The sequence below is a fragment of the Notothenia coriiceps genome, unplaced genomic scaffold (assembly GCF_000735185.1).
Source record: "Notothenia coriiceps isolate Sejong01 unplaced genomic scaffold, NC01 NC01_scaffold00022209, whole genome shotgun sequence".
Classification (NCBI taxonomy): domain Eukaryota; kingdom Metazoa; phylum Chordata; class Actinopteri; order Perciformes; family Nototheniidae; genus Notothenia; species Notothenia coriiceps.
Window position 1 is genome coordinate 1 of NW_011354910.1, and position 26,358 is coordinate 26,358.

Sequence of the window (26,358 nt, forward strand, 5' to 3'; positions counted from 1 at the left end):
ACCATGAGGTTGGTGGTCAGATTTCATATGATGATGTGATTGATGACTTTGCAGCGAGGAAGGCCAGAAGGATTGCACTGTAAATGGAAACCAGTAGGAGCTAATATGTAGGCCAACCTTGTGTGATGATAGGGAGTGGAATGTAAATAGTTCTTGAGACAAAGTGAATTTGTAATTTTTATGTATTTGTTTGTTTATTTAGCATATTATATTTTGATTATTTGACATGTGTAACATATTTTACAATACATAATTTTCTTTTAAAGCAAATGTGCACGTTATTTTATTGTTTGTTATTGTTATTATTATTATTGTTTGTTAGCTAAGTTGTTTGTTTTAATTCTTTAGTGTGCACTTTACATTTCTTCTTAATTTTCTTTGAAAGCAAATTTGCACATTCTTTTATTGTTTGTTATTGATATTATTATTGTTTGTTAGCTAAGTTGTTTATTTGTTTTAATTCTTTAGTGTGCACTTTACATTTATTCTTAGCTCTTGTTCTTGCTTGTAATAAATAAAGCTGCAGTACTTTACTGTATAACTGTTAAGATGTTTTGATATTTTTTTTGGGGGGGGCGCAGTGGTGAAGCTCGCCTAGGGCACCAAATGTGCTAGGTCCGCCCCTGCTCGAACCAGATGGCCAGGCTGTCCACACCCCCAGCAGATCCTCTGGCGGGGTCTCGGAGACTGCTCCTCTCTCAGCGTGGTGGCACGCACAAGCTGTGTCAATTTTTCCACCCAGGCCGTCTCTGCTGTATTCAGCTCAATACCATCAGCATTATAACCAGTCCGTTACAGCATGTTGAAAATACTATATTTTTTCGACATAGTATAGAATGTCGAAAATTGCAAAGAACTAAAAAGTATAGTATATTGAAAAAAGGAAAAAAAACACACACACATGCATTGGAATACAGAGAGGTGCACACATGCACTTGCATTATGAGGTGCTGGAGCCAAGAGGATTACAATCTATGACTTTACTATGTCGTCTTTTTCCATGTTTTTGATTTACTATTCTATGTCGTTATTTTCATATGTTCGACATACTAAACTATGTTATTTTTTTGCATGTGGGAATTAAAAAGAGCCACACTTTATCAGTCATCATTCTTTTAGTTTATTTCAAATCTGGTGAAAGTCAAGCACCCAGTTTCATCATGACAGAGGCACAATCTTTTCACACAACAGTGTCTTCCACAATGCAGCACAGGGAGCTTCGCTGTCCGTCAAACCAATGGCACAAAGGAGCATCGCACTACCAGTGGGACAAGAGAGATGTATATTAATCACAGAAAATCAGGGCCATCCCACTACCAAGAAGGGAACTGAAAGAGTATTAGAACCATACTTCTTCATTGGTCAAACAGTGGCCATCTGAGAGTGAAAACAGAGTCTGTATGAACTAATAAATGCTGCTGCTGAAAGTGGCTGCCATAATATGAAACATGCTTCCATCTTCATCTTCCTGATTTCTTCTTACCAACGATATAAGCATTAATAGAATGGGAGGGCTGGTGTGTCGTCATTATCATCCCCATTTTGTTTAAACACAACTCAGACTGAAATATATATACATTTCAACATAAATGCAAGCGACATTTCGGCATGTTTGGGTTGCACAGCTAAGCCATAATTAAAGTAGGTAAATTGATAGTAATACGAATGATCAATCTGGAGGATGGTTAGCCTACAGTAGCTTAGCGAAAAGACGTCTCTCTACTGGTTAGAAACAATACATTTATTGATGCCTCTTTGACCTAATTTGTGCTGCTGGATACAGACATCCAAAGTTATTAATTTAAAAAATATCTTAATTAGCCTTTAAAACCTTGTTCTATGTCAAATGCTTACAGTTCAGGTTTATCAAATTCCCTGCCACCCCCCCAAAATAAGACGCATTTGGTAAAGCCCTCCTAATCTTTGTGTTTTGATTACTGTAGAATTCTGTGTGCTCGGGCCCATTATTAAGAAAATTAGTTCTGTGATGCAGTCACTTCCACAGTACTTTGAGAAATAATGCTCTTAGGCTAACCATTCTTAACTTTTAGCATTTCTTTGTAAATATGATAAAAGACCACTTTGGTCTTGTTGAAAAGCCTTTTTTGACAGTGCTAGGCTAACAATTTGGTTGCCTCCGCTTCCAATGTTTGAGTGTTGATGCTAAGCTAGGCTAATGGGGTACAACTGATTTTTGTAAGCTTGGCTAGGAAAAACGAAAAAAAGCACTGTATTTTTGTATATAGGGATAACATGTTGATTACCTTTTATAATACAGGAAAGTATAAATAAACATTATTTTTGCATATTAATAACCATGGCTGATACACAGTAGCCTATATGGAATTCAAACTGGTCATATATACAGTAGTGGGATTAAAGACCAGCTTTCTGCGTATTACTTCGGTTGAAGGGCATAAAAGCAAAGCGTTTCATTACAATGTAACCACAGGGACACCACACCACATTCAAACAGGAGCATAAGGCACACATATTGAAGCATGTGCTTAAAAGAAAACTCCAACTTAAAAATTAAATAATAAAATGCTTTTCAAGCACGCCTGCCACATTGCAACTGTGGCTTCATATATTACAAAAATGAAATACTCAGGGACAGCAGTATATCTCACAATCATACTGTACAATTACTGTGACATTCCAAACCCAACATAAGATATCATGTTACTCAGTTACATCATGTGTGTTTGTTGTTTAAGAGAAACACTGATGACTAACTGGCGTTACGGTCTGTTAGGATGTCTGTTCTGCTGGTTTTCAGAGAAAAATGTGTGTAAAACAAATTAAAACCAAATAAAATATTATAACCCCTGAGTTTCAGGAAAAATACTGGAGGTCACACAGAGTGCTTTCACTGTTTAACATAAAATCCTCAACTTAGTCTACAGTGCTCCTTCCATCCTGGAGCTTCATTTTGGTTGGTCGATACATCAGCAGTCAGACAGCAGTGAGTGTGAGAGACGACAGGAAGCTAGCGACATCATGACAGCATTGGGAATCCAGTGAATTAGTGAAATATCAGAAGACAAAACTAACTCTGTATTCCCCTAAAAATGGCAAAAGCATGATCTGCTTGACCTAAGCATAAACAATTATTAATCCAATAACTTTGGCCTGGTCGGATCTTTGTTCGTATTAATTTATATTTGATATCCTTGTAAGCATATCTTTTGGTTTTGGACTGTGAATTTGTGTTCAATGCTTTTGTCTTTTCCTGCAAAGGGTGTTTTATTTTTCTTCTTCGTGTGTTTAAAATAAAAATAAATATTTAGCTGACTGCTTTTTTCAAGTTCTCATGCATGTTTTTGATTAATCATGTTGTCGGTGACGGTGTGTTACTTTTCAACATGAGATATTTGTGATTCTACAGCAACAAAAATAACTTGTGACACTTGCATTAAGGGTTCCACCATTCAAACGATGTGAAATAAGGCTGCGTTTCGCCTGTAAAGCTCCTGATACCTTAGAACCCAACAGCATCACGTATAGTCTAATATAATGAAATCAAAGTGGCTTGACAGATGCCTGCAGAATGATGCATTAAAGCAAACAGCATGATTACTGCACATTACAAAGCCCTGATCTTAAAGTAGGTTACCATCCAACACAAATACGTAACTGCTAAATCTTACTGCAGCCTTTCCAACTGTTTCCAATAAGGGTTTGTTTCACACTTTTTGTTTATTGTCCCTTGTTGTTGTCTTAACAAGATGTTCAAGGGACGGCACATGTTTTGAATCCTCTACCAAGGCATATTTCCTTGCCTTCTGTTGCTTGGCAAGTGGTGATACAGATTCTGGGAAGAAGAAGCAGCTTTACTGCAACAACCCTGATTTCAAGTGTCCAAAAAAAATAACAACTCAAAAGTCTCACGTTGGTTAATCCTGTGAGAAATCGTTTCCGTACAGCCAGTTAATCTGAAGGAACTCCTCACCCGGTACAACTGCTCTGTTTACCGAGCGCTAACAGAAGATCTTGTCAGACGCAGAGAGGTCAGTCATCTCTGACAGCATCTGACCTGCCTCTTATTCACTTTGGGGCAGTGTTTGCTTCAGAGAACGCTCCTGCTTTACTTCCTCTGGACTGTGGAGAATGAGGCACGGCGGGGGTCACTGAGTGAAGCTCTTCTTGATGGCCACGTTGGGGAAGAGGCCGGAGAGCTCCTGGACCACCCGCATGTCTATCTGGGAACAGAAGGACAAGTCCAGCAGGAGGAGCCGAGGACAAGCCTGGAGGAGCTTCTTAAGCGAGGCGGGACTCACCAACCGTGTGCCTGTATTTGAAACCAGTCATATTAGAAGAACATAACAAAAACAAGTGTTGAGCAGAGAATTACATTCAAGAGATAAAGCAAGTAAATACAAAATAAATGCTCACTTTGTCTACAAGTGATATGTACAGAATCTCTGACAAGCACGTGAGAAATCTGGTGATCCATCTTCTAAATCAGATTTTTAAGTCTGTTTTCTCTCCCGTGCTTTTATGAAGGTGAATCGTTTTTTGTTTTTTTCCAGGTGTACGCACCTTTGTTTAGAGTGTGTGTATATTTGTTAACTAATCTGGAGGAAAACATGAACGCAAACAAACACATTCACCTGGGAAATGTTTTTTCCCCCACCTGTTTTCACAGATGAAAATAAGAAGTCACTTTTTATGTTCTTGGTATAATCTTTCTTCCAGCTGTTCTTAAGTCATAAACACAGAAGAGAAAACAATAAAGATCAGACTTCAGAAAAAAAAATTATTTTGGGGGACTCCGTTTGCAATTAACACTTTTTCAAAGATTCTCAAGTACAACTCGAAATATACCACAGACATGTCCAACGTAAAGTGATGCTTTTATTATGACCGTGCAAAAAACTAATGAATGCGGTCAACAACAACTCAAGGCAAGGGGGAAACAAATCCAGTAACATTTACGTATGAAGTGCCATTGCAAAAATAGTTCTGTGCCCCTTTGACACGTTCAAAGTCATGATAAAGTCCACGTCTTAAAAATAGCAACAATGTTAACATGAGGTCATTATACCACATCCCACACTTAATATTCCTCTGCTTCAAATTAAGTTTACAAGAACAAATTAGCTTAAATTAAATGAAAAGATATGTGAGTTAAGAGCTTACCCAGAATGTCGAGGTGCTGCAGGGAGGGGCAGCTGGCCGCCAGCTCCTCTACGTCTGAGTCGCAGACGGTGCGGTTGGCGGTGAGGAAGAGTTTGCGCAGGCGGGGCAAGTTGCGGGCGAGGTGCTGGAAACATCCGGTGCTGCTCTGCAGGGTGGGACACCAGCCCAGGTCCAGCTCCTCCAGCATCCTGAGGGATCAGGACAGCACTGGGGTGACTCGGCACACACATTCAGACGTTCACTGAATACAGGTCCTAATTCTTTTCTTTTTGCTCAGTTTGGACAAGAAGACATTCGTTGTTTACAGCACTGAAACAGTGTGTAATGCTTACCTGCAGCCGGTCACGAGCTCGGCCAGGCCTCGGTCCGTCAGGTTCCTGCAGCGCCACAGGTCCAGAGAGCGGAGTGAATAGCAGCGGGCAGCCAGCATGCTCGCCACAACGTCATAGTCATCGATCTGCAGGAGCAAAAGGCAGCCCTTAACAACTATAAACGCTCTCTACGGCGTGCAATATTTGAATTAGAACCGGAGGATGAAACCCTCTTTATTTTTGTCACATGCACACAGCACAGCACACACAGTGAGATTTGACCTCTGCATTTACCAAACCTATTACTAGGAGCAGCCCAGGAGGGGAACTGGGACCTCTCCAAGTAGTCCACACTCCATATTTTAGGTCTGGTCGGGGACTCTACGATTCCCAGTTCAAGCCCCTACTGACTGAGCCACTGCCGTTTGCAGGGCAACAGTCTCTCTGATGCGTAAAAACGGACCCTCAAAATATGGAACTCTGCAGCAACCTCCTAAAATGTTATCATTGATTCAGAGGTTATGATTCGTGATCTAGGGCCGTAACAGTTTATGCATTTGTGTAGATTGATACACCCAATGCTGAACCAAAGTTACGAAAAGATTAGTTCCACCTGGAAACTTTCAGTCATATGCCGTTAGCAAGTATTCCTGAAGTTAGCATTCCAAAGTGATTGGCATGAGAGACAGTCACACAATGACAAGCGCGAATGAAACAGCTAAGACACGCCTGCTGGATCCCTGTCAGCTACAAAAGAGAGAGAGTTGGGTACAGGACAAGAACACTGTGTCACTAAGGATATTGGACAGAAGTGAGAAATGGGATGGAGTTATGATTGAGTCAGTATCTTCCAGTTGTCTTTTATATTTTGAGCAAACGTTGAAAACCATGAAAAATAACACGGATTAGCTGCATAGGCTGTTTTAAAGAAAACAATCAGATGTTCTCAAGAGAGAACAAAGGACTAACAGAGAACACCTTGCCCAGAAAGAAGAACTGATTTGTGTTGGCAAAGCTATTATTGTTATCTTTGTTGTCAGTTAATGTTGGTCATATTTCATCCTTTCATCACAAGATGAAAGCAAAGATATGCAATTGAACTGCCAGTGCAGGAACTTTACCCATGGTCATGACAAGCCTGCAAGTGGAGAGATATTTCTACTTTTGGCTAAAAGAGTTGCTTTCATTTTGTATTTTCATTGCCAAAAGTTGCAAAGCTTATTCACTAATGATGACACGTTAGCGTTAAGGTATATCACAAGTGGAAACTGTACTCAAAATGTGACATTCCGTTCACCTTTTCTCATTTGCTTTATCATAATTGTTCTTTAGTATGCAGAACTTGGATGACAAATCAGCTGTTCACAAAGTAGATGGGTGAGTCAGTAAAATGTCAGGTGAGTTGGTAAATAAGTCTGTCAGTAAATACGGAAAATATGTTTTATAAGCATGATAAACGGAACATTTACTAAAAATGTCTTACCCGTTAATCTTATGAATATATGAAACAAAAGAAATGCCAACATACACATTATGTATGAATACCGCATCGTGTGTGCCATTAACACGGTGGACGTCTTCATAACATAATTTAAGAAATAGTTTGGCAATATTAGCTTTCTGGCAGAGAATAAGATGAGAAGACTACTCTCATACTCTCATATCCGTCTTGGAAAACATAAGGCCACAGCCACCAGCCTATAAACGTAGCTTAGCATATAGCCTGTCCGTGTCCCAGAAGAGCAAAAATATTACCAACAAAACACCTACCAGCCCCCCTAGAATTCTAACAATCCAGTTTGTTTCATTTTACAACCATGATGTTTGCCTTACACCTCTGTTTTTTTTGGAGCTTATACATATATTTTGCTTAGTGAGCTTCAGAGGAGCTGGTAGGCAGAGTTTCTCATCTTTGGGGAGGTTCAGGCTAATTTATTCCCAGATTGCAGTCTTTAGACTAAGCTAACCAACTGATGGTTATAGCCTTCGACAAATTGCTATTGATTTAGCTACATTATTTCTGTACATTTCTGTAAATAATAACTGGTATTGTTTTCCAGTGTGTGGGTACATTTAACTAATGTTTGAATTTAATTAGTTAAGCAATTACTTTAATAAGTTATGTTTAATTTGTACACATTTAAGGGAGGCCTAAGTAACATTTCCAGTCAAGGGTTGACTGTAGGCTGCACTTAAATAGTGTTAATTGCCATTGCTTTGTCTATTTTGCACCCAACCAAAATTGTTAGCATCTCAATTATTGCTCAGTACTGATGTGTCTGCCATCGTTTGGATAAGCTGCTATCCAACGAGGCCACATGGTGTGTTGTGTAATTAACAGACTGCTTTATTTGGACTTCTCCCTGTGGGTTTTTGAGTGTGTGTACGTGCTTACCCTCACACAGCTCCCTAGGTTGAGGTGTCTCAGCTCTATGCAGAAAGTCAGGACGCTCAGAATAGCCGTTTGCTGCAGAGACAACAAAGAGAAAGATGTTACTGATGTAGAGTTGTTATTTTATTAGCAATATTACATAACAAAATTAATCCATTCCAGTTTGGTACACTTGTAATATCTCAGAACCTATAGCTTGCAACCAGGAATTCACAACACATCAGGAAGCAATAGAACAACACAGAACAAACTGACAACACATTCTCCATTACAACTTCTCATACAAGGATACTTGGTCAGAACACTTTTACACCCTTTGTTCCTCTTTAATCAAAAATGTTTCACTGCAGGTATGTCGTCCAAGACTCATGACTAACGTTACACAACTTAAAGGGGCCCTATTATGCACAGTTTCAGGTTCTCCACTGTGACGTGTCTCCATGCTTTAATGTTCAAAAAGCTCTTTATTGTTCGCAAACTGCCTGCAGCACCTCTTTTCACCCTCTGTCTGAAACCAGAGCCCAGTCTGCTCTGATTGGTTAGCTGACCAGCTCTGTTTTGATTGGTTAACTGCTTAGAGATGTCCCACCCCTGAGCAAATCACGTAATATGTTTGATTGCTAGTCAATAGAAGCAGTAGTGTAACATAGTGATGCCACTATGCTCCTTTCACACCAACGCGTTTTCAGCTCCGGCTCGGAGCTGGAGCCTGAAGAGTACAGTTTTTTCCTGTTCACACCGCAGAGACGCCGCCTCTTAGCTCCGGAATCCGGTTCACTTCCAGCTCCAAAAAATTGTCGGTCTCGAGGCAAGAGCTTCGCTTACGTCTCTCTTACGTCGAGGCGTGCAGGAAACTAAACCCACCTCCCCTGAACATGGGTCGACTGAAGAGTCTCGTCATGCCTGCCTACAAGCAGTAGTACTTATAAACACACTTTATAAAGTCAGGCAACACTAACCAGGCTTCGTGTGATTCTGTTTATTTGTACCTTACTTTGACCATCCGTTCACTGTTATTGATCATTGTGGAGAGAGGCAGACGTTTTGTTTTGTATTATAGCAGCTATCGGATGGAATCAATACATGGGCTGCACAGGTTGTCCTGTCCGACTATCACAAGTAGAATCATAATGAAAAATACACCGGTAAAATGTGCCTGTAGAAAACGGTTTATGCCACAATAGGATAGCAATAGCAAGTAGTCAGTTTACCTTCGGTTGCTATGCTAACATCACCCATTTTATACCAGAGACACTTTAATAACAGCGTTGTGATGCCAAACAGCGTCAATTCAGACTGACACACATTCACTTAAGGGGAACTGGGGATATATATCAGCTGCTTGTGTGACAGTCGGGCAGTGAATACTTTAGAGAGGCCGCTCTAAAGTATTAGCTAACCCGGAGCTAACGGGAGAATAAACTCCTGTGGAAGAGCAGCCAGCACTGCAGTGGTCGATAAATGCCGCTGAAACACATTAATAAACAATGAACCACAGCACTCTGGAGAAAAGTATAAGGTTGGAGAAGTCGTTATTTCATTTAATCTGGCTTCGTGTGATTAAAAGCAACACGATCATCGACCCGACGCAGTCCCCCATTGTTGTTGTTGTTGTTGTGAGCTCCGTAACGCCGTTGGGGAGCAAATCAGCGATGTAAACGGTGACGTCATGACGCAGCAGCGGCAGCACCAGTCGGGCTCTGGGCGGTGTGAACAAAGCGGGAGCAGAAAAGGGAAACCGGAGCTGAACCAGAAAAGCTCTAGCACGGAGCTAGAACGGGAAAAGCGCTGGTGTGAAAGCCGCATATGTTACAGAAGTAAACATAAGAGTCGAATGGAGGCCTTTCAGGCGGGACGGAGTGTGCGGGAGAGTAATTCCCTCTGAAGGGAACTTTGTGATTTTACAATTTTTACGATGTTACACAAAAACCTATATAACACACTACAGGAAAGGGAAACCCACAAAAAGCACAATATTTTAAGTAGATTACAAAAGCTATGCAGGTTAAGTGTGATTTGTTTGGGTTAGTTTCAGGGAACAAATCACTTGTTTAAGTGTTGGAAAAAGATAATTGTTAGGGTTAGAATAACTAAGTTTGTTACGTAACTTAAGTTAAGAAGTTAGTTAGTAACTAAGCTAGTTAAGATGGCTACGTTATGTACAGTATGTGACATATTTAAGCACGTAAATATGTTAAGCAAAGTTTAAATAAGTCAACGTTGATTTTTACTTTCACTCCGGATAGTAACAGCGGCCTCCTGTAAGAAGGTGCTGTGTTTGATTGACCCATCCATCATAATCCATCTTGGAAAAAAGTCATTAGTTATTAAAAAGGCCCACAAGTCAAAGCCTTAAAATAAAAAAAACAGATGCTAGAGAGGTATGTGGAGCGTCATAGTTTGACGCACAAGGCCACTGAGCGAGCTACTGTATTGGACGAGCTGGGAGTGATAACGGAACAGTATTGGAGTCACATGTTCATCATCAAACTAAACCCCAAACTTATCCCAGTCTAAATCTACAAGGTATACATTAAAAATAACAATATACCTTTAATTTGCACTACCATGTCTAGTCACGTCACCAAAAGTTCCTCCTAAGTGATTTCCTGTCTGTTGCCGCGGGCAGCCGGGAACTCAGGCTACGCTTATTGTATCTAAGGGAATTTAAAAGGACGCAACAGCTAGTTTTCACCTCACAAAGTCAAGCACAGTGAGGACACAGATCTCTCCAGTGGCGCTGCAGCTATGGGAATTCAACACTGCAACTGCCAACACTGTGTACCTCAGGGCAGGAGAAGGTGTCAGACATGGAAGTGAAAGCCTTTTGTGTGTGTGTGTGTGTGTGTGTGTGTGTGTGTGTGTGTGTGTGTGGTACGTGTGCTGCAGCCTGTCGCTGGATTCTATATAAACGCCTCTCTCTGCCGAGCTAGCCATTTAATTAGAGCAGTGACAGGGTAATGACAGCTGAGATGTCAGGCCCTCAAACAGACACACAGCCTGCTCTGTCTGCCCGCTGGGTGAAAACAACCTGCAGCACGCTGCCTGGCTCCACCGCAGGAACTCTACACTGCCTACTGCCCACAATCTGAAACATGACAAACACTGGAGAAAACGCTGAGGGGGAACACAATACAGCCGTTTTACACGTCAGACAGGCCTGAACCTGACATGCAGTACGTGTCTGCAACACCCCCTGAGCTCAGGCTTGACTTAGTTCATCTCAAAAGATAATACAAAATGAGCTACACAAAACGTAAAGCATGTGCCACCAAATAAACAGCTTGTCCAACATTAGGACAGGGCTTGTGAAAGTCTTCTACAAGTCTTGTGAAAGTCTAACATTTACTTAACATTAAGGATGGAATAATATAGGATTTTATTGAAAAAAAGTGATTAGAAACACTGACAATAAGTTGATATTAGTGAATTTCAACTTAAAAAAGAATATTCTAACTTCAGAAAGCTGTCTAGCTCGCTGTTATTGTAGAGAAGTGAATACTAGAGCCTGGTTTAAAGAATGCACTTTTAAAATTAAATCTTTGTTTGTTTTTTAAATCTTCAGGCCCTTCAGAAATGATCAAAACGAGACAATCTGAAAATGGGAATTATCATAATTTAGGTTAAACAGTTCAGAGCTCATAGACCAACCGTATACAACCTGTGAGTAGCTAGGTCTTGGCTGTAAAGGGCTACAAGCTTAAAAGGTTAGAAACTAGTCAGTTAAGACTAGTTAATACTTCTGCTTTGTACTGTGGTCATACAACACTTTTCTCATACATTGGAAATACGGCAAGCTACCCAACAGAAACTGCTAAATCTATATACTGATGTGTTTCCAAAAGTCACAGATAAAGACACAATCATCTTTTCAAGCAATTCTAGAAAGATTTGCTTTGTAGATGTCTGCAGAAAAGGACGATGATGATTACTACTGCAGAAAACCCTTTTTGTTGACAATAAAAAAGCTAAGATTCTCATGTTACTGTCAAGCAGACATGTTGACGTCCAAGCATGTCAGTGTTTTGGCTGTTGGTAATGTGAGTATTCAACTTGTTCTGCCTTATAATTAGCATACCAATGTGATGTTTCTATCTGTATGCTAATTTGCCTAGCATCCAATCTTTAATACTGACTTTTGTTGCTTTTGGCTCTTTGTGATCTTGCCACTTAAATAGTGGTGACAGAACACCTGGAAACGTACTGTATGAACATAAATTGCTACATTAGAAAAAGAGATTGTAAAATACAACATTAAAAATGTTCAATCTAGTGCTTTCAACCAAACGGCATCCGCAAAGGAGGTCTGCCTATTTTCATAAAACAACGTATATCAGTTACTCTTTCCATGCTCAAGAATAAACGGTGAACTGCTTAATTTTAAGACAATGCGGATGAGATGTCCTACAAAATCTCAGAATAATGTTCGCAAAATTCAGAAAATTCTATAAGTTTCCCAGAACATTCAATGATTTTCTTAACCTCTCATTAATCTTCCTAGCGTGATATCTTCTCTATATTAGGCAATACTGGAAAATGACTAACAAAATAAGACAAATGTAGCCTTGCTTGTATAAAAGGTAAACAAGCAACCTGCATATTACAAACAGGGAAACCATTTAGAATATAAACATATCATTAACTATCCTACAGTCTGCTGTATTTGGACAATGATGTTAAAATGTCACTTTGATAGAAGTTTCCCAGATACATTGTTGACCGCGCCTACCTCTATCTTGGTCCGGTAGAGCACCAGCCTGCGGAGGCGTGTCAGTTTGGAGATGTGTGTGAAGGCCTGCGGTTGGAGGCGGTCGCAGGAGGACAGGTTGAGCTCCTGCAGCCCGGGACACGTCTGAGAGATGACCTCCAGGCAGGGCTCGTTCAGGAAGTGGCAGCACGACAGCTCCAGGGAGCCCAGGCTCTGACCGCAGGCCTTCATGAAGCTGAGGGGAGGAATAGATGTACAGGGGAAATCAGGAGAGGAATACATTCATTAGCAACATACTAGTGCACATGTCCCTACTTTAGACAATATGACTTTTACATAATATCTTATTTTTGTCGTTATTGAAAAAGCTTGGTAAAACTTCCTATGACGCACATGTCTATAAGTCATTGTAAGAATACTAATAAGTAAGGGATAATGTGCTGCGACGCGGTCATTATGGGGAAAAGAACACCGACAGGCTGATCAGGAGCCCGACGCGAAGCGGAGGGATCTAGATCGGCATGAAGGTGTTCTTTTCCTCATAATGACCAAGTTGCTGCACATTATCCCGCTTATTACATGGCCACATTCTCAACAAAGTAACGTTATGACTCCCACTATTAATTGAAATGCTTTTATGGATTTAGAAAATGATTTTATTGATTTGTATGTAGTATTGATTTAAATTGACATGCATCCGCTAAGAAAAATAGTCCGTTGTTACCGTTTGAACTAACGTAGCAACGGCAGGAACTGCTTCGATAGCGTTTTTGAGGAGCTTTTTGATTACAGATTTGAAAACATCGCTGCTTGCTTTAAAAGTAGCACAATTCATTATGTCAAACCTGTCCGCGGGAGTATTAAAAGTATAAAGTTGTATAAATCAATTTTTTTAGCGAAAATTAAGGACTATTAACAAAGTATTAAACGGCATTTTCCAAGGTATTAAGAAGGTTCCAGCAAGCGACAACATGAATACACCCTTTAATTTACTGAAACTACATTGTCGGAAACACCACAAGGCGGGCCCAGCATAGCGCGCGTCGTAAAATGACTGACTATATTAATTTAGTTTCGTACTGCCATGCTCCACTCTACGTGTGGGGGGGGGGGGAACGAGNGAACACATACAGGCTGATCAGGAGCCCGACGCGAAGCGGAGGGATCTAGATCGGCATGAAGTTGCATGCAGTTTGCTTTTCGGCCAAACTGTATACAGTTAAATCGAACGGACTTGTTTGTGCAGATGTGAGCGTCCTTAACAACGGTCAATAAGTCCTTGACAGCGGTCTGTCTGTTCGGTATTAACAACGTGTCACGTGTTCTGAATTGACCAATCAGAATCGAGTATTCAACTAAGCCATGTAATAATGTGCTATAATCTCTATAATTATAGTTATAAATTATAAATGTTTATAATTTTGACTGGAGGGCAAAGGGATGTATTAAAATAAAAACATTTTGACCTGACCAACAGGAAAAATACCCAAAGCAAGGTATATTTACTCACAAGGTCAAGCATTATAATACTCTACATATGCTGGTGACTCACATATCTTTTTGTTGCCAGGACCAAAGTATATAGTAGTAGTAGTATAACCCTTTTTCACTTTTCAGTCACTTTTGATTAATGTTCACATAAAAGTGAAATGTATAAATACAGTTAAAGTGGACCTATCATGCTATATTTGAATAATATAGTGTAGGACCATACCTATATAAGGCATATTTATACTTTTTATTTTTCAAAATACCAAACAGATCATGCATTTTAGCCATTCCTCATTTCGCTCAATTTAACACTGTCTTTTCATGGGCTGATTCTGTGAGAACAGCACCATCTACAGGCCTGGCATATGTACTACAGCGTCTCCAGCGCTTTCGAACGGCAATGTCCGTGGCTGTCTCCTCCTGATTGGTGGAGTTGGCCCAATAGCCGTAGCGCCACTTCTGTGACGTCATAGAAGTGTTCAAATCTGGATCAGCCTGTATCAGATCCGTTGCAGCCACTGGCTGCAACGGATCTGATACAGGCTGATCCAGATTTGAACACTTCTATGACGTCACAGAAGTGGCGCTACGGCTATTGGGCCAACTCCACCAATCAGGNTGTGTGTCTGTCTGTCTGTCTGTCTGTCTGTCTGTCTGTCTGTCTGTCTGTCTGTCTGTCTGTCTGTCTGTCTGTCTGTCTGTCTGTCTGTCTGTCTGTCTGTGTGTGTGTGTGTGTGTGTGTGTGTGTGTGTGTATGTGTGTGTGTGTGTGTGTGTTTGGTTCGTTGCATCCTTTTCTCTGATGTGCTTCTGTGTTATGGTCTTAGCTGCATGGGTCTGTTTCAGACAGAGATCAATCAAGAAAAGGTGATGAAAAACTACTACAGGGATTGCTATGAAACATGCCATTCTGTGAGTTAGTCCTTTTTTTGTAGAAACAAGTCCAATGAATTGATTAAGTACATTGTTGTCAAAGGGTAACTGGTTATTCAGCATTTTAAAGAACTATAAAGTATTATACAAATAATGTATTGAACATTTACTCAAATACTGTACCTAAATTCAAATTTCACATAGTTGTACTTTACTCAAGTATTTATTTTGTATGCAACTTTTTAGGCCTACGAATATTCTTTTTTGGTAAAACTCAACAGCTCAATTTATTTTGAAATCCATGTATCTCCAGATGTGTTTATGATAAAAAATAAAAGATTAAAATCTTTCCTTATGAATTGCGAATATTCTCCTTCTTAGCTAAATTAACATGTTAAAAATTATCTTGGATTGACTAAAAATAAAAGCACTGTTTGAACAATTAAAGCTTTTTTTCAGAAACTTAAAAAATATAGTATAATATATACTATTTAAATGAGTTTAATTAGCTCAGCCATTAACATCTGCAGCAGTTATATTAATACAAAAACATCATACATAAAATTAAAACACAGAATTTTTCTCTGCATGATGAGAATTTCTTTTTTTACAACATTTTACTTTTTTACACATATTTTATCTAAGTGTAGAATCTTGACTTGCAATGCGTCCCAGTGTGTTAACTGCTTTGAACAAATTGAAGAATCTAAATATTTCTTACTTCAGCTATCGCATCTTGCAAGTCATGGACATGTCTCCAATCAAAAAAAGACAAATTTCCTTGGGTGTATTTTGTATCTTCAAAGCGTACCACAGTCTCTATGACAGGCATTTTTGCCATTGGGATGAAGAGACCAAGAGCTCTTGTAGTCAAAGGTAATTATCTCCTCCTGTCACCCACAATGGATGCCTGCTAATGAGATCCGGACACGTGATTGGTTGCCCGCAGGTCTGTGGAGACGCTTGGCTCTTTTGGTTTTGACAGCAGAGCCTCAGTCATTCATCTATGCAAATGTCAGCCACAATGGGACCATGTGTGTGTGTGTGTGTGTGTGTGTGTGTGTGTGTGTGTGTGTGTGTGTGTGTGTGTGTGTGTGTGTGTGTGTGTGTGTGTGTGTGTTTGATTGAGAGTGTGTATATAAACATTTTTTTTTTTTACTTTGCCTGTTGTTACTGCCTTGAGGCCTAAAATGAAACCCAATATCATTTCGTTCTTGATTTATTTTGGACAAAAGCAATGATTGAACTGTCTAATGTATTTAACGAAGTAGAGTTCAATGGTATAACTGTGCTTTCAAAGTTACATAATGAGTACTATTTTGAGACATGTCTAATTACAAACTATATCTCTAAAATAAAATGACCTTTTACGTTTTTTTTGGACTTAGGAACAGCCATATTTGTCCACGTTTATTTCACTTTTGCTTATCCCGATTTAATCGGTGACAGAAGTTGTGGAAGTGGTAGTTCTCTTTGTGTCTCCAGAAAAGAATCTGTTGCAATACTTTATAGCTACAACAGCTGGTTGGATTCAATGAAAGCTAAGATCTGTGTGTGCTTTGTTAAACCGATGACATGGGATTGCTGCCCTTGTGTTACAGTAGTATCCCAGGAGAACAAGTTACTTCTAAAATCACCAATAACTTTGGCTCTTTGTATTTATTGGCATTGGAGAGAGCCTCCATCAGCTCTAGCTCTATCTTCTATGTTTTTTTTTCTCGAGACATAAGGATTTGTTTTTCTTAATGATCAAATATTTTATTAGCTCCAACTGAACTGTACAAACAAGCCATGGTTCCCAACCACAATAACCTGAAATACCTGCATTTAGAGACATTTTGCAAGCACAGATTGGTATTTTTGCTTGAATCTACAGTGTAGAGCTGACGTTCACAATCTTGTATCACATGGTGTCGCCCTGGTCTGTGGGTGGAGGGTTTGGGTAGGATGAAGTCACAGGGGAGGTCAGAGGCTGCAGAGAAGAGGCTTTTAACACAGACAACTTTCAATTAGAATGCTAGCAACAAAACAACAATACTTTCCAAAATATCTGGGAAATGTTAATGTTACAACCATTAAAGTTAATGCACCACTAGAAACAACACGACAGCATGCATATTCAGATCAAATTAGCATTATTTATTGATTTAATTAGCCTGTATCTGCATTTTAAGCTATCTGTTATAATTAAAGTGGCATCATGACGAATGCAGAGTACTGTGAACATTGGCAGAAATATTTAATGGATTATTTGGCCAGTAAGAAATGTTTTTCTATCCTTTAAAAATAAATCAAGTTTTGGCAAATAAGGCTGCTAGCGATTTCCAAATGTGAAATGTATTATGTATTGCTTTCGTACTCTTCATACTTTAACTGTGTACCTTTGGGTATTTTTCCTGTTGGTCAGGTCAAAATGTTTTTATTTGAATACATCCCTTTGCCCTCCAGTCCAAATTATGAAATGGACACTTCACCCTAAAATCAGGAACACATGCATCTACTCATGGACGATAGGGTTTTGCTCATGACACTGTAAGATGTAGGACTTCCTGCTTGGCTTAGCAGTAGTAAGCAGATTAAGTTTACTGTAGGTGAACGAAAATATGTCCTACATGAAAATGCTTAGAACAATGTTTGTGGACTATCTTGAGTAACAAGGGCATTATTTCTGGAAAGACACATTGCTGTTGAATTTTTCAAATGTATTCTTTTGCCACTTTGTGCACCAATTACTTCCATTATATCAGGAAGAAGGCCACACCTCTACAGCCTTTATCTCAAACCACCTAGATTGATATACAGTAAAGCAATCCAGGTAAGAGAACATGTATGTATTTATTAAATTGGGTAATACGTTTCATAATAAATAGATTTATTGAACAAAAAAGAAAACTAATTAATTACCATGTACATTATACAACATTACATTACATGTCATGCCGCTGATGCTTTTATCCAAATCGACTTTGTACAGTCGATAGTGTTCAAACTCTTTAAGTGCTGCTTTTTTTTTTGTGTGTAGGAATTATTGGCAAGAGAACATCACTTGCTTTACTCAAACTCCTCAAGAAAGCAGAGTAACTCACATGCTTAATATAACCGGCAAAACATGTTCCTCGAGAGCCCTTTTACACCAAGTTGTGGTAATATGGAATGTTGTTGTTGTTTTAACAACCTTCAGTAAACCAACAGTGACATTTGGATGTTTGTTTAATATGAATTCCTGACAACTTGTCAGCGTCAAAATGACACAGGCTCTGTCTGAGTCTGGCATTTTCTCTCAGCCTGTGGTTTGCTCTGCAGAGCTTAATAAGGAATTCAAATGTGGCTTTGTCTTCCATGTCAACTTTATTCTTCAGGGTTGAAAACAAGTAGTATTCAAATGAAAGTATCAACTGTCAAATAAGAGCTCTGGGTAAAAAACGGGAAACATATATTACATCTGTACATAAAGAATGTATGCCTAGGCTATAAATATGTATTCTTTAAAGAACACGTTATGTACTTCATGTGGAATAAGTATGGACCTGACTTAGCATAGAACATTTTAAGTTATAACTCAGGGCAGATGGAACCTTGTAAAAAAATACAACTCGCAAAGAGGGAGAGGAGGCAGTGACGTTGGCCTTTTTTGGATTTTTGTTAAATCATTCAAATTAAACTTAAATTCATTTTAACTTCTCAAGTAACATATTAACTTACACATTCCTTATTTTTAACCTGTTAACAAGTGAGGCTCATTTGGAATACTAGTCGGCCTACAGAAATGACCTTTTGTTTTTGTATAAATCATATATTTTACAATTCATTTTTACAATTTGAGTTGAATGACTACTGTATGAATGCTAGTGCTTATATCGAGATTAAGACATTTGACGTGAGTAGTATTGATATCTATCTATCAATCATACGTATGACTATCTTTGTATAAGTGATGGTAGAAATAGGCTACTAAAATACCTTTTGTTGTTGACTCAGGTGACTACAGATGGGGTCCATGAGTAGCAAGCTGCATGAGTGTGTGAAAGCAAATTATTTCTTAATGCTCTTAATGTTTTCATTTTTGTAAAGCACTTTGAATTGCCTTGTGTTGAGGTTGAAAGGTGCTATATAAATAAACTTGCCTTGCCTTGGACCGGATGTTGATAGTGTATATTATACGGAAGTGATGCGGCTTTTAATGTTCTACGTAGCTCCAAGTAACTTATTGCCTTAATATAAAATCCATGAATGTAGTCGCTCAATTTGAACAAAATTGCCAAAATAGACATGTTACATTTTCTCTTAAGTTGCAATCTGTTTGACATTCAGCTATTTAACGCGACAGGATGCAATTTAGTCGATACAATGGCAGTTCCGCATTAATAATGGTTTTAACCTCAGCTGACGACACAACCGTTGCCGATATGCTCCTTATTCAGTAAATATAAGCTGTCAAAAACTAGATACCACACATACTTCGATAAATCCACCATTATATTCCAGTTATATGGTTTATTATGACGTGCGCTCAGTAAGTGAATGCATTGTCCGACTGGCCTGGAAGGCATCACAAGGTAAACGGCAGGAATGTTGTTGTGTTTTTAAAAATATCCTGTTAAAGAAAGAAGAGGATTAAACCTTCCTCACGAATGGATATATCGACCTACGTTTACCGTAATTTAATTGTGTTTTCCCGTGCTCTTGACTGCGCGGTTTGGCTAAGCTAGCTACGTAATCTAATGTTTGTGTTTTGACAGCTCAGCTTGTCTGTAGGCTAGCTAGCTAACTAGCTAACGTTTCCTAGCTAGCTAGCTAACTAATACCAGCAGTTTAAAAATAACAAAAAATCAAACAGTGGGAAGCAGCTCATCTCTCCATCTAATGTTACATTAGGGATATTCATTTTAGTGTTTTTTCTGAATGATGTGCTTCAGAAAGCAACAGTGTATACGTGGTAACGATAGTTCCTCATACTGTATTGTACCTAAAATAGGAAATGTCTTTAGAGTTACCAAGGCTTAAGGACAATTTGGATAAACATTTCTAAATGTGCACATTTGGCGGTAGGTAGTTTTAGCTAGTTAAGTGGTTCACAAGAAGATGGAATTACCTTTTTAAGCCGTACCTGACGGTAAATGGTGAACAACAAAGCCATGTCTCAGTAGTATTGATTAAGCAAACTTAATATCGACCAACCCAAAATGCTTGGTGTGACATTATAACTTTTTTAATTTCAATGCTCATAAAAGCATTCATGCTAAAGATATAACTTATTTGCAAACATTTATTATGTATAAAGTGTTGGCTCAGTATTTTTAAGACCAGTCTATCCACTTTAGTTCAGTTCTGATGTTATATTAGAACTGCTTCTTTGTTGATATCAGCATCCCATCCTTTTTGAAGTATTTCCAAATGTAACTGAAATGTAACTAAAACACATTTATAGCATGGGTGTCCGACTCAATACCTCGAGTTTCCAGTTTGACCTGATACATTTCCAGTTTGACCTGATAAATGTGCCCTCATGTTAAGCAGAAATCCCTGCCTATCATGAGGACAGGTCATTGATAAACAAAATGGACATTATTTTAGCTGGAGCTTACTTTTGATGATTTGGTTGCTGTGGCAGCTGTAGAGAGGGTGTGTCACCATTTACTGCACTATTGCCAGGCGTTTGATATGACAGTAGGACGCAATGTGCCTGTCAATTAATAACTTTTACTTTCACTCTCCATGAGCCTCTGAAATTGGTATCTGTAAGTGCCCAAAGCCCAAAATGGGTCTGTTGGTTTACATTAGTTTTAGGTTGTTCTATGTTTTGTAATGCTTCCATTAATGGTTAGCTATTTAGGGTTTTTAGCCTTAGGTGTGGCAAACATTCTTTCATTGTTCTATCCTTCTATTTTGTGAAAAAGTTAGGATTCAGAATCAATAAGCATTCTACTCTGTGGTACTACCTAGGACCTGTTGTCTTTGTGTTCTTCTAACTTGTGTTTGTTTCTGCCTAACCCACAGGTCATGCATGCAGCCGGACCCCTAGCCTGCGCTTTGTACACCCCCTTGAGCCAGTGTCCTTCCAGTAGGTGGAGGCTCTTCCTCCCCTAGGCTCCGTTTCTACTCACGGCCCCCTTCAAGCCCAGAGTTCCCTATGTTAACCCTCATGAGCATGTTTTACTATATTTGTCTGCGGCGCCGCTCCAGGAGTGGGACTCGAGGGGAGGCTCTGACCAGTCGGCGGGCCGTGGAGTCGGGCCAGCGGGCGGTGTTGCCGGTCAGTGTTGAGGTGGAGCAATATGCCAAGGAGGTTCTGGACTTCAGCTCCCACTATGGCAGTGAGAATAGCATGTCGTACACCATGTGGAACCTGGCCGGGGTCCCCAACGTCTACCCCAGCTCAGGGGACTTCACTCAGACGGCTGTATTCAGAGCCTATGGGAAGTGGTGGGAACAATGTGCCAGCGCTCCACCACCTTTTCGCCGCACACCCAAAGGTTTCCACAGCCAGGATTATATTGAACTGGGCTTCGAGGAGCCTGTCTACCCTACAGCAGTGGATGTGCTTGAGACTTATTATCCTGGAGCCATCGTCCAAATTATGGCCTGCTCTCACAACCCCTTCTCCCAGAATCCACCTACTGATGTCAGGTAAAGAGGAAACCATCAGTATCAGTGCTGCAATAAAATGTTAAATCAAAGTTCATTTATTGCTATTCTACAACACGCAGTTGCACAATGAAATGAAGTAGTCTGTAGTTGATTAACACAAAAAGACATTCCAGCAGGTAAGCACAACTTTGAAGTGAGAGCTAGTCTTCTCGTTTCATGAATTTACAATGGAGACATTTCTAGCCTTATTTGAATAATAATAATAATTTATTACTTGCATTGTTATGCTCGTTCATTGATACCTGACATTTGTATTCTTTATCAAATTAGCTTTACTTCATTCTTTTCCTTTGTTTGTTATAGGACATTGTGTTGTTATGGAAAGTGCTCTTTTAAATAATGTTTATGGCTACCTTAGGAATTTGGTTCACCTCGAGCAGTGTCTATCTGACAGTGAAACTAAGAGGCACAATTGTAAGCCTGAAGTTTCAGTAAAACTGTATTATTTGACCGGGGTTTCTTTCCAATTATTAAATCAATAATTGGATGCATATGAATTAGATTTTTGGTGACCCTCTGAGGTTCTGTGGAAAAACTACCAGGTAAAGAAAGTATTAACTTTTGTGCAACCAACCCCATCAAATCAGTATTGGCTACAAACCAGCAGCGACGTTTAGAAGCCAACTTGTATTACATTGGCAGAGACGCACTGCCTTGAGGTGTGTATTCTGGCACAGCAGTTGAAGGATAAATCCCTTTAATCCCATTTCTTTATTTGTTATTTGTTGAATTATACCACATCTCTGTATTCCACAATCCACATCTAATCATGGGTTTAAGTGACTAAGTTATATTAATTGTAGCTATATTTTTTCCAAGCAAATTTTGTCATGGTAGAGAAAGATTTATTTATATTTTAATATGTTTTTTGAACATGTATTAAATGAATTGTCTCTAAACTCTTCTCTCTTTTGAGCATTCAGCATACGATAATCATTTTTGATAAATGTATTTTTTAAACATTGCTCCTGATTGTAGCACCATGACAGCATTTGGAGCACTGAGTAGAATTACAAGGTCATTGTCCTACATAGACGTTTTTTTAGAGAGCTACAGTAGTTCAACACTGACCATTGATTTTCCTTTAGCAGTCGGGAACCGGCAATCAGTGAAGCTTTTATGAATAATCGTAATTATAATAATATTTACATTACACCTATCACAACCAGTCTTACAACTAACACAAAAAACACAATCAAATACACAATAATACTGGAAAAAGAAAGAAAGCAATGGAAAAAGAAAAAACATGTATTTTTGAATTGTTCTTCATCATCAACATAGAGTATAATAATAATAATAATAATTTCTATTTTTATAGCGCCTTTCAAGAAACCCAAGGATGCTTTTTTTTTTTTTTATCACACAAAGTACAAGTAAACCAATAGTAAAACCATCTGGAAAGAATTTAGTTATTTAAAGGAAGATAGAGCTGTAGCAGCAGGAGTACCTCCGGCAGCACCATCGACAGCCAATCACTGATATATATTTTAGGGCCAAGCCAGAAAGGGCTTTAAATAATTAAGTTAAATCTTAAAATCAATACTAAAACAAATAGACAACCAGTGTACGGTCATTACAATTGGAGTAATGTGAGGAGGCTTGCTGCCGCATTTTGCACACATTGTCTTTTAAGTCTATTAATTGTTTTCTGATTGTTGTACTCGTTAAAAGACCATTACAATACTCCAACTGTGAGGAAATAGAAGCATGAATGATGGTTTGATCGTCATTAAAACACAGCTGATTTTTGAGATGGTATTCATGAATGGATAAACCTGTGAGTGGCTCTCTTAAAAGGTGAGGTTGGTGTCTAAAAGCTCTTCCAGGTTCCTGACATTTGTTTCCATATTCATTCTTAAGGGACCAAGAGAGGACTGGATACTGGGAAGCAGATTGGCAAAATCTGAGACTAAAGTGACATGCCAATTTTCAGGGGGGGAAACATTTAATCCACTTGGCTTCACAGTACAACTCTCTTTTTCCAGATGGGAGGTGCTGTGGTCAGGGGAGCCCACCAAGGTGCTGACCCCCCAGGCCCGCCAGTTTTCCCCCAACATCAAGCACATCAACTTCCCTACCAACCTGCTGCGAATAGAGGTCAACAGCTCTCTGCTGGACTACTACACGGAGCTGGATGCTGTCATCCTGCGGGGGGTGAAAGAGAGGCCCATGCTGGCCCGCTATAAGATGCCCATCATCGATATTAACGACCTGAGTGACAGCGAGGAGGAGCTGTCTGATCTGGGAGGTCCATTCAGACAAGGAGGGGAGGCCAAGAGGACAGGCAACGGCTACTTTGACAAACTGCCTTATGAGGTGATCCCAGACTTTACGGATATAGTATCAGACTCAGACAATACTTTACTTTTCCCTTTGGAAATTAGGTTTTGTGCCACTCCATTTAGAATGAGTCAAATGAAAAATAAAAGACTAAATATTAATATAAACATAGGAAGTAAAGGTAAGAATGTGCAATCAAAAGATAACATAAAGTCAATAAAAATATGTATATACACATTATAAAGTAAAATGTCTAATTAAACATGAAATAAAATAGAATTTAAAAAATGATATTAACATCAGAAGTAAAAATGTGGTCCTTAATGAGTATATCATTTTTTCTTTTAAAGTTGCAGTTCCTAATAGATTCTCAAGCTTGTGTTAGGGATTAGTAATGTTTTTTTTTTTTACACAAAAGGCCTATTTCGCGGTTTTTTACCAATAAATATTCGGTTATGTTGTGCCTCCATAGATAATTTAGCTTTAATTGATGTCAAACCATTCTACTGTCACCCACATTAATAATAGTGATTGTCATTAAAAGTGCCCTTTGGAGTATTGTGTCAAACATCAGTTTTCTTGAGCTGTAACGAACGTGTTCAATGCTTATCCTTCCTCATAAATCCTTTGCAAAGCGGCTTTTGGCTCTGCATTGTATACATCCATGTTGACCAGATTGCAATCTTCTTCTTTACATCCTTTGTTGGTGCCTTGCAGCATTTCTTTGCATGTTACTGCCACCTATAGATCAAAGGAATAGTGTCAAACGATGGCAGGGTACAACATTACCTGCACGGCGTTAGTTTCAGCCATAAAACCCAAGATCATTAGCAACAGCAAGCCCTACAATCATTATACCTGCGCCAGAGTGCACATGTACACCATAATAACCAGTATTCCAAGAAAACACGTGCATTTTGTAGCTCGGACCTGTTGAAACTTGATATCGTAAGCAATCATGGACTCAGTCATTTCCATGCCACGCACACGTATCATGTTGTTTCAAACGAGCTTCAAAACACCGGCAGCTCTCTTGATATTCCTTCTCTTATCTCCTCTCCAAACCGCTGCCATTAACAGCAGTCTTCACAACCGCCGTGTGTTTGTTTCAGAAACACAATATAGCTATTATCTGTCAGCTGATACTCGCTTGAACACCGTGTATTGTTAAATCACTGCAACACACACTCGCACAATCCTTCTTTCTCTTTGAGAGGGAACACGAACACGGTGCAAAACAAACCGGCTCACCTCTCCACTGATCCTGCTATCAGTGCTTTGTGTCCCAGATAAACACTATTTGACATTCTCTAGACTTCTCTGTTATTCTCTACTAGGTTCTACCTCTCTTTGGTTTGTGCTGTGTTCTCCTAACAGACATAACAGTCTTGTGTTTTGTCTCTCCTGTCTCTTTTTTTTTGCCTTTTCTTTCCATAACCTTATCCTCTTTCTCCCCATCTTCCATCCACAGCTCATCCAGCTGATTCTGAGCCACCTGACCCTGCCGGACCTCTGCCGTCTGGCCCAGAGCTGTAAGCTGCTGCACCAGCACTGCTGCGACCCGCTGCAGTACACCCAGCTGAGCCTGCAGCCCTACTGGGGCCGGCTGAGTGACGCCGCCCTGGGACACCTGCAGAGCCGCTGCACTCTCCTCCAGAGGCTCAACCTGTCCTGGATCGGCAACCGCGGAGCTCTCACCCTGACCGGCTTCAGCAGGTCAGACTGTCAGCACGCCGCACATGTTAGAAAACAGGCAGATGACCTTGGGAAACTAACAAATACTCAAGTGTTTTTTTTCTGAGGGAGGGACATGCTGAGACAAAGACAATGGATTGAAAGTTAGTTTCTATGTCTATAAATGATGGGGTATACACATCCTTATAATGGGTTATCTGCTTATAAAACTGCCTAATGCTGTGTGATGATACAATAATGTTTTGTGACAATGATCATAAAACATTATCAAGCATTGAATGACTTTTTAGGTCTCGTTTAATTACACGGATCAAATTATACTATAGTTCCCATAGATTGTATTACATATTCATTGTTTCACTTAATGCTACTACTTATAATCCCATTACAGTGCATTATAAAGTGAGAGAAGTACTCAAATTATTGAGATATAGGCGGAAATAATACATTACAAGCGGGTTGGAGTCTCTCTTGTTTATTTTGTCCTTTTTTTGCTTTTAATAAATAAAGAAAGACATTGTATTCAATCTTTGCAAGAGCAACACACAAAGTCAAACTAGTTTTATATCTACAAGTCATAACAGAAATGTAGTACTTCAAATGTACACCACCTTTTAATGATGAACCACTGAAGGATGCACGCACATTTACACTTCACTAATGTAATGTTTCCCAAAAAATACTCCATTGACTCAACATTTGATGAAACCTGAAACTATTTCATATTTAATATTTAGGTGACCTATCATGCAAAATGCACTTTTGTACGTCTTTTATACATGAATATGTGTCCCCGGTGTTCCAGGGAACTCACCA

General features: G+C 39.3%; 2 protein-coding genes across 2 annotated transcripts; one reads left to right on the forward strand and one right to left on the reverse strand.

Annotated features, from left to right (window-relative positions):
* Positions 1-1,100: 1,100 nt before the first annotated feature.
* Positions 1,101-12,788, reverse strand: LOC104953818 (F-box/LRR-repeat protein 4-like). The gene is made up of 5 exons (XM_010780837.1): positions 12,575-12,788; positions 7,849-7,920; positions 5,475-5,599; positions 5,143-5,330; positions 1,101-4,291 (listed from the first exon to the last, which is right to left on the reverse strand). Exons 1-5 carry the CDS (start codon positions 12,782-12,784, stop codon positions 4,128-4,130), a joined length of 759 nt encoding a protein of 252 aa, XP_010779139.1. The 5' UTR covers positions 12,785-12,788; the 3' UTR covers positions 1,101-4,127.
* Positions 12,789-19,127: 6,339 nt separating this feature from the next.
* fbxl4 (F-box and leucine-rich repeat protein 4) lies at positions 19,128-26,283 on the forward strand. The gene is made up of 5 exons (XM_010780846.1): positions 19,128-19,472; positions 20,914-21,543; positions 23,553-23,883; positions 25,319-25,563; positions 26,280-26,283. The coding sequence occupies exons 2-5, from the start codon at positions 21,047-21,049 to the stop codon at positions 26,281-26,283; spliced, it is 1,077 nt and encodes a 358-aa protein (XP_010779148.1). The 5' UTR covers positions 19,128-19,472; positions 20,914-21,046.
* Positions 26,284-26,358: the final 75 nt, after the last annotated feature.